Source organism: Chionomys nivalis, chromosome 15 (assembly GCF_950005125.1).
Source record: "Chionomys nivalis chromosome 15, mChiNiv1.1, whole genome shotgun sequence".
Lineage (NCBI taxonomy): Eukaryota > Metazoa > Chordata > Mammalia > Rodentia > Cricetidae > Chionomys > Chionomys nivalis.
The window spans coordinates 44,880,892-44,895,222 of record NC_080100.1 but is presented as its reverse complement, the minus strand read 5'-3'; the positions used below and the strand labels follow the sequence as shown (position 1 = coordinate 44,895,222).

The 14,331-nt window shown below is 45.0% G+C and overlaps 1 protein-coding gene across 1 annotated transcript; it reads right to left on the bottom strand.

Annotated features, from left to right (window-relative positions):
• Positions 1–1,619: 1,619 nt before the first annotated feature.
• Mrps36 (mitochondrial ribosomal protein S36) lies at positions 1,620–14,059 on the bottom strand. Its single transcript, XM_057789626.1, has 4 exons — positions 13,945–14,059; positions 10,035–10,098; positions 8,457–8,644; positions 1,620–7,214 (listed from the first exon to the last, which is right to left on the bottom strand). The coding sequence occupies exons 1-4, from the start codon at positions 13,981–13,983 to the stop codon at positions 7,197–7,199; spliced, it is 309 nt and encodes a 102-aa protein (XP_057645609.1). The 5' UTR covers positions 13,984–14,059; the 3' UTR covers positions 1,620–7,196.
• Between the last annotated feature and the right edge of the window lie 272 nt (positions 14,060–14,331).

The following is a 14,331-nucleotide window of genomic DNA, read 5'->3' as shown; positions in this document are numbered from 1 at the left end:
TTCCATACTAAGCAGAAACTAAGTCACTTATCTGACTTTCCAAGAAACTAGCAGCCAGATCTCCCAAACTGGCCAGTTTTAGGTGACAAAAAGAAGAGCTTTAACCCTTATGATAAAGGAAAGTGAACCCAGTTAACCAGTCAGATTTTTCCCTGCCTTTCTTTGTTCTTCTGTTCCATTCCCACGCATCCTGTTCCATCCACACACATCCTGTTCCAACCAGGCATGGCAGGCACATAAGGACTCTGGAAGCTGAGACAGGAAGCTTGCAATTTCCAGGAGACTGGGCTACAGACATAACAACAATAAAAAGACCATGTTGGTCTCTGGGAGTTCTATGATTCTAGTATGACTTCTGCCTACTTCATGAATCACAAGATTCTGCAACAACAACATCACCAACCTGGTTGTTATTAGAACCCAACTTCTTAGTTAACATAAATTATGCTACAATAAAAAACCTCATTTAAGGGCTGGAGAGATGGCTCAGTGGTTGGGAGCACTGCCTGCTCTACTTACAGGTCCTGGGTTCAATTCCCAGCAACCACATGTTGACTCACAACCATCTCTACTGAAATCTGGTGTCCTCTTCTGACCTACAGGCATGCATGCATGCAGAACACTGTATATACAATAAATAAATCTTTAAAAATAAAACTCATTTAAGTAGCATGAATACCTTTAATCCCAGCACTAGGGAGGTAGAGACAGGCAGATCTCTGTGAGTTTGAGGCCAGCCTGATCTACTCAGTAAGTTCAAGGCTAACCAGGGATACAAGAGACCTTGTCTCAAAATAACTAAAAAAAAAAAAAAAAATGTATTGCTTTCTATGTGCCAAATATTATCGTGGACCTAAAAAAATCATGAACCATTAACTTTCCTTTGTAGTGGAAGATTAAAGATAATGCGATCCAGACTATCCAGGTCCACATAGTGAGATCCTGTCTCAGGAAAAAAGTTAATTCTGAGAGAGGATCCTAAATGCTCTAAACAGAGAGACAACTGGGGCTCACAGTTTTAAACATGACAGTGCAGGGAAGATGTCACAGAGCATCCATTAGGTTTTAACAACAGAATCAGATTATTTTATTCCATTTTCTTTATTGTACCATGGTACACATTTGAAGGTCAGGTCCTCAGGCTTGAAGATGGAGTCTTTTTGTCCGCTGGTCCATCTCTCTTGTCCCAGATGATGTTTTGAAGAGTTTGTCCTGACTGCTAAGAGACCACACTATAGACTGGACAGGGCAAGGAAAACCAAGAAGGCTTGTTGGTGAACTACTATTGTAAAACAGATGGCTTTACTAGAATGATACTAAAATTTTGGTTCCTAGCTGATAGGATCCCATAACAGGCAGATCCCTAAATTATTAGCTGAAGTAGCTGTTAAAAAGGCAATGTTTTCCTCTTTCTTTGCAACTGATATTTCTAAGAATTAGGAATCATAATTTTTAGGAACCTGTCCTGGAACTAGCTCTTGTAGACCAGGCTGGTCTCGAACTCACAGAGATCCGCCTGCCTCTACCTCCCAAGTGCTGGGATTAAAGGCGTGCGCCCGCCTGGCTTAGAATGCCTGCTTCTGAATGCTGGTCAGCCAGCACTCAGTCACTAGACGAATGACTTAAATTTATCTCTGTCTATACCTACTTTCCTTCTCTATAATAGGCTCTACTCAAACGCTGCTGGAAAGCTTAAATAACTTTGCAGGGGTGAAGCAAATATTTGGCAAGCAGTTAGCTACCTATTACTGCCTCAGCCCTTTGTCACCACTTAGGTCCACGTAAGACACCTATAGACTGAAGAAAACCATCTTTTTGTTTTGAAGCCATGGGATGGAGTCTATGGCCTTGTGAATGCTAGGCAAGAGCTCACTGGACTATATCTCAAGCCCCAAAATAATTCATCTATGTGTTTTTGTGTGGTGTATGCATGTATTTAGGGTGTATATGCAGAAGCTAGAGGTCAGTGTTGGGTGTCTTCTTCAATCACTACATCTGATTTTTTTTAAGATTTATTATGTATACAGTGTTCATAATAAAAAATAGAAGTATTTTTAGGGTTCATGGAGACCTTTCTGGGGATCTTGTTCCATTTTATTATTTTTATTATTACATCTATTGATTATGTATGCAGTGTTCTGACTGCATGTGTTCCTGCATGCCAGAAAAGGGCACTCTCATTATAGATGGTTGTGAGCCACCATGTGGTTGCTGGGAATTGAACTCAGGACCTCTGGAAGAGCAGCAGTGCTCTTATCCTCTGAGCCATCTCTCCAGCTCCACATCTGTGTTTCTTAGTCTCTCACTAAGCCCAGAGCTCACTAATTCATGTAGCCTGGTAGTTAGAGAGTTCCAGGGACTTGTCTTTCTGCCTACCCAGACGGATTACAGGTACACAGCTGCTCCCAGCTTTTCATTTGGGTGCTGTGGCCCTCAGGACTGCCTGACAAGTACTCTACTGATAGAGCTATGGCTTTACCATGAACTATACAGAACTGGGCATGTCAGTGCATGCCTTTAATCCTAGCCTGCAGAAGCAGGGATTTCTATGCATTTGAAGTCACCCTGGTCTATGTATGAGTTCCAGGTCAACCAAACTACATAGTAAGACCCTGTCTCAAAAGAAAGAAAGAAAAAAGAATAAAGAAAAAGATGAATTATATATTTTTCATGCTACCAGAATAGCTTACTACTAACATCAAATATAAACCTTTATTTCTCATCGGGACAACATTCATAACCCAGAACTTGCAAGAAAAACAAATCAACTCTGGAATGACAAAAAGGTAAAGATTAGTCCACAGGCGATTGAACAAAAGGAAAGAACACAATTCTAGTGTCCATTGATCATGGACTAGTCAACATTAAGGACAACTGCTTTATAAAGTATATTCTAGAAGTCATTATGGATTTAGTCAGCTATGTGAAGATTAGCAGGAGAACCCATTATAGTTTCATTGGTTGCCATGTAAGTTGGATTTTAAGACTCTCAGCCTTTGAGATAGCGAAAGTTATTCATCAGGATTTACAAACATGATCACAAACAGTTAGACAAATGAACATCCTCCCAAACATAGTAAGTAGCAATTTGAATAAGTGGTAAAATATTTGTTCCTATGCTATATTCATCTTATGCATTATTTTTACTTTATGCTGAAAAGTTTCTGCACCTTGACAAGCTCTCCACGGACACAGCAATCTAAATCAGACCAAATTAAACTGAATCAGAAAAAGCCCAGGTTTAATGGGTAAAACGCCCCCAGATAATTTTCTGGTCCCCCAGAGAGGAGACAGGGAAGAGAGACCAAGAAAACATGTCTGTTTTCTGGAGGGCAGTTTAAATACCCTGTAGGTGTGGTCTTGAGCTTCTCTGGGGGAAAAGCCCTGTTTACTGAGCTTTCTGAAATGAGACAGTGTCTAGGGAGAAAGAGATGGGGGAAGGGGATTGAGGTGGCACTTCCACCAAACATTCCAGACTCATTGGGTATATGGATCTCAGGACCTGGGGTGGAACTCCCAGCAGAACATCTCAGACTCTTTGGATATATGAATGCCAGGTTCTTGGGGTGGAGTTTCCACCTGAACATCCCAGACTCCTTGGGTATATGGACGCCAGTTCATGCCTGGCTGCCTCCTGTGGGCTTGGGAAGATGTGAGGAAGGGGAATCAGGAGTCGGTGGGCTCACACTCAACAGGACATGTGGGTGGAGAAGCATCCATTAACTGTCATCCTGGAGACCTCAGGCATCTGTTGCTTGAGCAAGCAGAAAAGACAAGATGCTAGGAAAAATAGATTATTAACACCTGCCCTAGTTGTACTGACAAAGTTGAATGAATGCTCAGGGCAGGAGAGTAGATGGGCCCTTCACTGGGACGTCTTGGGAAACTGGAGGGTGGAGGGACATCAAGTATCTGGACAGACGAAGCTGCTGGACAGACAAGGGCAGGCTCTGGTGAACGATGGAGAAAGGACTTCAGAAGGGAGAGGAAGGGGAGGTACCCAGCCAATGGAGGAGTTTGGGTTGGGAGGTGGTGATTAAGGAGGAAGGAGCTCAAAGGGCTCAGGCCTGTAGGAGAGCACGGAGTGGCCTGGAGGTGGGTAAGGGCAACAGAGAGAAGGGAGGAACAAGATAACCTGAGTTCAGTGGAGAGCTTGACCTGTTGTTTGATGAGACCTTTGGCCCTCTCGACCTTTCCTGAGGATTGTGGGTGATAGGAAATGTGGATCATCCAGGAAATACTGAGAGCTTCCAACACGAACGAGCTCCATGACCCTGGAGGTGAAGGCTGGCCCCATTGTCCATTTGTTTGGTCTGGGGCAGGCCAAATCTAGGGATGATGTGGTCCAGGACTACTTGGACCACCACATCTGCTGTTTCCCTGGAGGTGGGGAAGGCTTCTCTTCATCCTGTAAAGGTGTCAACCAGAGTTAGGAGATAACGGAGTTTTTTTATGGGTGGGCATGTGAGTGAAATCAACCTGTCTGGCGCAGGGGCTGTCTTTGAGGACATCTGGAGAACCCCTGCAGATTGGTCTTGGCACCTGTCTAGCAGGAGGAGTGAACCATAGTTGGCTGGAACAGGGTGATCTTGAGAGAGAGAACCCCTGTGAGTTCAGCCACTGCTGCTAAGGCTCTCGAGCATAGCTGCCTCCCCCCGATAGTGGGGGTAGGGTCCAGTTTTTTGGACAAAAATTTGATGACCCGATTTGAAGGCCCAACCAGTTGGACTAGGACCTCGGGGCGGGGGGGGGGGGGGTACTCCTAACCTTTCATCTGTATAAAAGTGATAAGGTCGAGAGGGGTCTGGAAGAGCAAGGGTGGGGCCCTTAGATAGGCATCTCTCAGTAAAGAGAAGTGGGGCAGACAGCGGATGGGTGGATGAGGGCCCCCTTGGGAGTCTCTCTGGCTGCCTGGTACAGGGACTTAGCCGTAATGGCAAAGTTAGGGGTCTGGTGACGGAGTAATCCCATCAGGCCCCAAAATGAGAGAATCTGAGCCACTGTGGTCAGAGCTGTAAATCCTGCAGGGCCTGGACTCTGTCGGAGGTGAGGGCCTTAGACCCCAGGCTGAATTGAAAGCCCAGAAACACCACAGTGGGAGAACATAGCTGAATCTTATATCGAGAAACATAATATCCCAGGGAGCCACAGTAGTTCAGGAGCAAAGAGGTGGCCTGTTGGGACAGAGGCAGGGTGGAACAGCAGATAAGGAGATCTATGTATTGCAGGAGCGTGCTAGGACGGGGTCAAAGGTGGAGAGATCCCGAGGCAGGGCTTGGCCAAAGAAATGGGGGCTGTCCCGGAAACCCCGAGGGAGAACAGTCCATGTAAGCTGTCTGGAGGATGGGGTGTCAGGGTCCTCCAAGGTGAAGGCAAGGACCTCCATTCTCCCCATTGCCTTACCCGCCTCCAGGTCACCCCACGCCCTCCTACAGGCCTGAGCCCTTTTGAGCTCCTTCCTTCTCAATCGCCACTTCCCTGCCTAAATTCCTCCACTGACTGGATACCTCCCCTACCTCTTCCCTCTGAGTTTCTTCTCCATTCACAGGCAGACAGGTATCTCCCTGCCCCCACACAAACAGACCCAACTGCCTCAGAGCTTGCCCCAGTTTCCCCAGGGAGCAGAGTACTCCTCAAACAACTAGCTTCTAAGTCTGTCAAGCCCCAATGGACAGGACCCTATGCTGTGATCCTCACCACTGACTGCTTCAGGTGCCAAGCTCCTGGGACATCCATGCTGGTACCATCTCTCCAGGCTCAGGCAGGCACCTAGTCAGGATACTTGGTCTGTCCAGATACTTGATGTCCCTCCACCCTCCAGTTTTCCAAGGAGTCTGGGATGTTCAGGTGGAAATTCCATCCCAGGCTCTGGCATCCATATACCCAAAGAGTCTGGAGTGTTCTGGTGGAAGCACCACCTCAATCCTCCTCTCCCATCTCTTCCCAAACCCTGCCTCATCTCTGAAAGACCAGTAAACACAAACACAATTCCTACCCCAGAGATGCTCAAGACCACTCCTACAAGGTACTTAAAACTGCCCTCCAGAAAACAGACTTTTTTTTTTTTGGTATCTCCTCCCTATCTCCTCTCTGGAGGGCTGGCAAATCATCTGGAAGCATTTTACTCATTAAATCCAGGTTTTTTCTGATTCGGTTTGATTTGGTCTGATTTGGATTGCTGTGTCGCCAAGAGGCTTATTGGGGTGCAGAAATTTTTCATATCCACTGCTGTGACCCACTGGGCTTGGGTTCTGGAACCCTGACTCAGAACGGTGACACAGTGAAGCAATGACACACATAGACACATGTACAGTAACGCTGGGGTTCTCCTGCTGCTCCTGGAAGCTGAGTTCATCAGGTATAGCACATGGGGAGGAGCTGGCGAGGGTAGGTCTCTGTAGGATAGCATCTCAGGCAGGAAGAGCATCAGGAGGAGGAAGCTGCAGCTGCTAGTCTTTGCGCACATCGGTCACTCACTCATAGACACCAATACTTGGTCCCTCTGAGCCTAGCCAAGGAAGGAAGGCTTTACCGTTCCTGTGGGGCTGAGGCTTCGAGTCCTAGACACGGCCATGCTCATGCTAACTCAGGGCTCCACTCACTCACAGATGCCAATGCTCCTTACAATACAGACACTTGGTTTTCTTTGTTTTGTTTTTTTCCCCAAGACAGGGCTTCTCTGTGTAGCAGCTCTGGATGTCCTGGAATTCACTTTGTAGACCAGGCTGGTCTCGAACTCCCTGAGTCTCTGACATGCAGACAGAACACTGTATACATAATAAATAAATCTTTAAAAAAAAGAAGTGGAAATATCTCACTGTTCCTCATCTAATTTTAGGAGAGAAGATTCCCCATAGCAGGAATTACACTAATGTCTTTATGTCTAAACAGACAAAGGAGAAAATCTGTTCACTAGATACTTAATAGCTCATCACTGGTAATATGTCATAATCAAGAGTAAGTTAACAGGCTAATATGTAAAAATGTGACTTTAATAGGTATGCAGGCCAGCTTGTTAGAGAAGCTGACCAAGATACATTGAGGAGATACAAGTGGCCATCTAGAGTTTCTATACTTCACTCTTTTTGCAGAATATTTATTAAGGTTGCTTAATATACAATTTTCATTTGACATTTTGGAAGTCCTTTATTGTAAAGATAATCCTTTTGTCTGGCGACAAACAGCAGCCACAGCGATCATTCTGGACCTCCACGCTAAAAAGAGAAGCAGAAAGCCATGAGACGAAGGACTGAACTGGCTATTATTTATACAATTAAAATGATCTCAGGCTGTCACTGGTTTATTGAGACAAGGCTGACCTAGAAATTCACTAGATAGCCCGGACTGGTCTGTAAGAAATCATGGCAATCCCCTTTCCTCAGCCTTCTGAGACCTGAGAGTACAGTTGTGAGCTACCATGCCTAGACAGTTTTGATTTTTTTTTAAATATTTACTTATTATGTATACAGTGTTCTGTCTGCATGTATGCCTGCAGGCCAGAAGAAGGCACCAAATCTCATTAAAGATGGTTGTGAACCACCATGTGGTTGCTGGGAATTAAACTAGGGACCTCTGGAAGAGAAGTCGGTGCTCTTAACCTCTGAGTCATCTCTCCAGCCCTCTGGTTTAAAATAATAAATAAATAAATAAATGCTAGACTGTGGTGGTGCAAGCCTTTAATCACAACACTCAGGAGAAGAGGCAAGCAGATCTCTGTGAGTTCAAGGTCAGCCTGGTCTACAAAGAGTTCCAGGACAATCAGAGCTGTATACAGAGAAACCCTGTCTCAAAAAACAAAACAAAACTCATGGTTTTTCATAGTTTGGAAGCACTTACCGTAAATGTTACAAATTCAGACCTAGAAAGGAATCAATACTGATGACAAACTGGGTGTAGTGGTGGACTCTAATCCCAGCACATGGGAGGCAGAGGCAGGTGGGCTCTGTGAGTTTGAGGCCAGCCTGGTCTACAAAGTGAGTTCCAGGACAGCCAGAGAAACACAGAGAAACCCTGACTCAAAAAAAAAAAGAAAAGAAAGAAAGAAAAAAGAAAAAAGAAAAAGAAAGAAAGAAAAGAAAAAGATTGATGATTGATAACATCAGCCTCAAATTTCTCCGTGGTCTGAGAAACTCCTTATTTTTGGAAAGTTATTAGCCCCTCACTCAAACACCTTTTTTCAGATGGCTGGATTTGCTGGGACTGATCCTGGTTTTGGCACATGCTAGGCAGGAGTTCCACTAATGATCACCAGTTCCCGGTCCTTCATATGGGGTCATTTCCTCATGTGCCATGCATCCTTACTGAGGGCCCTACAGAGACAGCCCTGGCCTGTCTGTTCTTCCTTAGCTATAATTCCAGTTGACAAAACAAAGGGAACATGCGATCAGCAAATGACCAGTGCTAAGCCAAAATGTCACGGCAGTCTGCACAAACCTGTGCTGAAGAGCACAACATACCTGGATAAAGTCCATTTCTTCTTGAGATAAAGGTTTCCTTCTGTACTTCTGAGGTAATGTTTTTAGTATTTCTGCAGTGTCTGGGGGCCCCGGATGCATCAGCAGATCTGGGGATATGCTTCCTTTAGAATGCTGTGAAATTACAGAAGAGTGAGAGGGTAGCCCAGCAGATCTCAAAACGTCTGAGGCTGAAATTAAAAACAAAAATACTAATTAGACAAATTATCCAGGTGTCCTTGCTGTGGAAAATTATTCTAAGGTGTGTTTTGTTTGTTGTGGAACATTGTTTAAAGATGTAAAGATGGGTTGCTTTTGTTTACGCTGCATTTGTTTAACCCTGTGAAGCTGTGATTCTTTACCTAAAACACCTGATGTCTAATAAAGAGCTGAATGCCCAATAGCAAGGCAGGAGCAAAAATAGGCGGGGCCGGCAGACAGAATAAATTAAGAGGATCAAGAGACCAAGGAGAGGAAGAAGTCAGGGGCCAGCCACCCAACCAGCCATGGAGTAAGTGAAAGTAAGCCCAGAGGCAAAAGGTAGTTAGGTTAATTTAAGAAAAGCTAGCTAGAAGGAAGCCAAGCTAAGGCTGGGCATTTATAAGAAAGAATAAGCCACCATGTGTGATTTATTTGGAAGTTGGGTGGAGGGACCCCAAAGAGCAAAGAACCAAAAGAGTCAAAAAAACTAACCAACAACCATCTGTAAATTTTTTTTTTAACTGAATAATCAAACCATCCTTTAAAACAGGCTATTGGGGCTTACGAGATGCAGTTAAGAACTCTTGGCTTTGGGGCTGGAGAGATGGCTCAGAGGTTAAGAGCATTGCCTGCTCTTCCAAAGGTCCTGAGTTCAATTCCCAGCAACCACATGGTGGCTCACAACCATCTGTAATGGGGGTCTGGTGCCCTCTTCTGGCCTGCAGGCATACACACAGACAGAATATTGTATACTTAATAAATAAATAAATATTTAAAAAAAAAAAAAAGAACTCGGCTTTTCCAGAGGATGTTGGTTTAATTCCCAGTACCCACAGAGGTGATCAAGTTGTAACCTCATTTCCAGAGGATCTGACACTCTCTTCAGGCCTCTGTAGGTACCAGGCATGCCTGTGGTACACAGACATACACGTGACAAAACATACACATTAAATAAAACTGTAGGAAATAAGTCATTCTTCAGTTTGCTTGTAGCTATCCTCCTCCTCAATCTTGTGAGTGCTAAAATTATAGGTACACACCACTATACATGGCTTCTTAAACTATTACAATCCTCCCTCTCTCATGTATGTATGTATGTATGTATGTTTATGTCTATTCCCAGCACTCTGAGAGGCAGAGAAGCTCTATGAGTTCAAGGCTAGCCTGGTCTGGTCAGCAAGAGTTATATAGTAAGACCCTATATAAAAGTAAATAAACAAAGAATTTAAAAAGTTAATTACTTGCATGCTACTCGGGTAACATTTTGATCTATAGTACAACAACCTACCTGATTATAAAGTGAGAAATACTGTCTATAATATTCACTTCTAAATATGAATGTGTACATTTTAGAAATTACGTAAATGAAATACAACTTACCACTGAGTTTAGGATTGTCTCTTCTGTCAGGGAACCTTATTAATGGAGTATGTGGCTTCACTACCTGATGGAAAATAAGACGTGAGAAAAAAATGACCTCATTAACTATAAAAGCAACAACCTACTAGTCCTCATAATTAAATACCTTCATTAAAATACAGTACTACTTAAGGGGTGAAGAGATGGTTCTGTTAAGAGCATGTACTGTACTGCTCTTGCAGAGGACTGGAATTTAATTCCCAGCACCACATCAGGACAGCTCATAACTGCTTGTATCTCCAGGGGCAATGTGATACCTCTGACGGCCTCCACTCACGTGCACATCACACACACTGGAAAAACACACATGCACGCACACACATGAAAACACAAGCACTTGCTAAGCAACCCTGACAAGGTGGCACCCACAGTGGAAGGAGACAACTGACTCCCAAAGGTTGTCCTCTGATCGCCATACATACGTGTACGCTATATACATCACAATAGTGAGCAAAACGTTAAAAACAAAACCCACAGTGAACTGGCCACAGAGATGGCTCAGTGCTCAAGACCACTTTCTGCTTTTGCAAAGGACCAGAGTTCAGTTCCCAGCACCCACAGCAGGCAGCTCATAAGTACCTGTAACTCCAGCTCCAGGGGATCTGATGCCCACTCTGGGCTCAGACACACAAACATATATACATAAAAATAAAAAATAATAAAACAATGAAGATGATGTGACCTTGTGTCGTGAAAGCCTTTCTGACTGACAGGGAAAGGACTCTGAAATGTCCTGATTTGTATCAAGTATGACTTCCCTGCTATGTTACTACTGAGCAGTTTAGGACAACACACAAAAAGCGTATTAGGCAATTAAAAACACCTGTTCTAAGTTGGACAGTGGCGGTACATGCCTTTCCTAGTGCCTCTGGAGGCAGAGACAAGTAGATCTTTGTGAGTTCAAGGCCAATCTGGTCTACAGAGCAGGTTTCAGGACAGATGGAACTACACAGAGAGACCCTGTTTCTTTTTTTTCCCCTTTTTTTGGTTTTTCGAGACAGGGTTTCTCTGTAGCTTTGGAGCCTGTCCCGGAACTAGCTCTTGTAGACCAGGCTGGCCTCGAACTCACAGAGGTCCACTTACCTCCGCCTCCCAAGTGCTGGGATTAAAGGCGTGCACTACCACCGCCTGACTAAGAGAGCCTGTTTCAAAAAATAAATAATTGCTCTATTTGCTGTCCAGATATTTTTTATAAACATTTTAAAATTTGTGATTGAGTAAAGGCAATAAAAATCAATGACTGCTGCTGGGCAGTGGTGGCGCACACCTTTAATCACAGTGCTTGGAGGCAGAGGCCAGCAGGTCTCTGTGAGTTCAAGGCCAGCCTGGTCTACAGAGCTGATTTCAGTACAGCAAGAAACCCAGTCTCAAAAAACCAAAAACAGCAACAACAAAAAAATACCCCCCCAAAAACCACAAAAAAGTCAGAATTTTAAAAACAAAATAGCAACAAAATCCTTGTTCTGACTCACAATTTATGTAAAGACAGGAAAAAATATAGAAAAATAAAAATTAACTGACATTTGTAACTCCCAAGCCTAAAACTCCATGAAAATGTATTGAATCTTTTTTTAGTTTTTCCCTCTATTTATAGAAATGTATATTTTTAAAATATTTTCCTTATTTTGTGTGTGTGCATATGGAAGTCAGATGATAACTTTTGGGAATTGACTCCCTCTTTCCGCCCGTGGTCAACTAAGGGCATCAGGCATAGAAACGAACCCCTTGACTCCCTGAGCTTCCCTGCCAGCCCTAAGGCCACTCTATATAGCCCTGGCTGTCCTGGAACTCATTATGTAGACCAGACTGACCTCAGGCTCAGAGATCCAACTGCCTCTGGGTGTGAGTTTGGGTACCTGAGTCAGTGTAAGCAGAGACTGCTCCTTCGCTTTGCATATCCTTGACTCTGCCTACACTCTCTAACATCTCTATTCAGATTTCCTGCCTGGCTTTACTCTGCTAAGCCATTAGCCTAATACTCCCAGAAGCAAGCGGATCTCCGAGTTGGAGGCCAGTTCTAAGACAGCCAGGGCTACACAGAATAACCCTGTCTTGAAAAAAAAAAAAACAAGCAAAACACAAGGCTGTGTGTAGCTCGGAAGTAGGGCACATGCATTAGGCCCTGCAACAAAAAGTAGATTTTAGCCGGGTGGTGGTGGCGCACACCTTTAATCCCAGCACTCGGGAGGCAGAGACAGGCAGATCTCTGGGAGTTCGAGGCCAGCCTGGTCTACAAGAGCTAGTTCCGGGACAGGCTCCAAAGCTACAGAGAAACCCTGTCTCGAAAAACCAAAAACCAAACAAAACAAACAAACAAAAAAGTAGATATTAGTTATTTTGGTGAATGTGTTGTACCTCCTGGGTTTTATTTGTATCTTCTTGGCAAGTAAGAATTTCTAGGCATCTTTTTTTCATGTTTACACTCCAGTGGGAATTTTCTTGTTTTATCAATTCCTTCCTCCCCCCCCCACACTCACACACACATACACTAAGTTTTGTTGTTGTTTCCCCTGAGACAGGGTTTCTCTGTGTAACAGTCCTAGCTGTCCTGGAACTCGCTTTGTAGACCAAGCTGATCTCAAACTCACAGAAATCCACCTGCCTCTGCCTCCCAAGTGCTGACATTAAGGACATGCGCCACCACTGCCTGGCTCCAACCTTTTTCTTTTTTTTTTTTGAGACATGGTTTTACTATGTAGATCTGGCTGTAACTTGCTCTGTACACCAGGCTGGCCTCTACCTCACAGATTTGTCTGCCTCTGCTTCCTGAGGGCTGGGATTAATGGTGTAAGCCAACATGTCTGCTCATATTCATTTCGGCCCGAGTTATATATGCATTACTGATGTATGAGGTTATATGGTATGGACAGTAGACTTTTGTTGGCTATTCTCTACTTGCTGACTCCTCAATGCCTACAAGTTACTGAGGATTAGTCATTGCGATGGTACCAAAGGTCATCACTCAGACAACTTCACGGGAAAGGTATTTTAGAAGATGTTTTCCTATGTTTTCGTGCAAAGGAAAATGCACTTATAACAAAAGTGAAAGCTAATCAGAAAATACTCCACATTATGAATTTTTAAAACTCTCTAATTACAAAAGGCTGTGTCTACTTATTCATGAATTTTACCTCTCCTATTAAATCAGAGACTACAGCTGGGGAAGCAGGTACAAAAGCTGTCAGGAGTTAGTAACTGATGGGTGGATTAGCAATGTTACTCTAGCTAATGTGTTACTCTAGCAATGTTACTCTATCTAAACACAATGGGAAAAGGCTTAGCAAACCAACCCTGAAACATACATACTAGTAGGTAATAAACTCAACTAGCGTGACATTTCACACATTCCCACATCTGTAGCCAGGCGTCCGAAGAGATCAGATCTGACCAGGTTCAAGGTGAGGAAGCAGCCCAAGAGGCTAGTTATCCGGCCATTCCCAAGTCCTTGAAGGGACACCAGGTCAGAACCAGGATTTGCTTCCTTCCCCCGCCCCGCTACGGCCTTCCTCCGGATTGGCTGACTGGGGGGACATCACTGACAATTTTAAACGGCGATTGGCCAAGCTGCTGGAGGGCAGCGCAGTCCGCAGAGTCCTAGGGCTAATGAGGTGCTGGGGAGTCCATAGACCTCGGGCGAGCACGAGCCTGTACCACTAGAGGCTGCCTCCCGCCGCGCGGCTCGAACCCTCGGCGCCAGACCCTCCTTACTCCCGGCCACCGGGAGCCCTGGTCCCATTCTCAGACACACACCCGCTGGCCCGGGCCGCGGTCACAGCGCGTTCTCCGCCACCGCCTCTCCCCGCCGCCCCGGCGCGGCTGCTGCATTTGCACCATCCCTCCTTCCCAAGCGCGGGAGTGGCCCAGGATTTACCTGCACGACCCTGCTGGCGGAAGCCATCTTGCTGCCCATCGTGACCCCCGAGCAGGGGCAGCTTCCGGGGCGCAGGCGAGCGGCAGAACTATCGGGAGTGGGCAGCGTGGGGCGGAGCCGGTGTGATGTCACTGAGGAGCTGTAAGGGCAAGCTCCACCCCTCCGCGCCCGGACCCGCCCCTCTTCCCTCCCTTGGCGCTCAACACTGGCCTTTTCTATTGTAGCGCTTTTGCAGCGACCGGTTGAACTGTTTGGTTCACCATCCCAAGTTATCTAGGACCATTTCCCTCACAGATAGCTAGTTTCTAATTTCAGTACAGTTCAAAATTTAATCTGAAACAGAAGTAATACAACCTCCTGTGACTTCCTGACATAAATAATTTTATT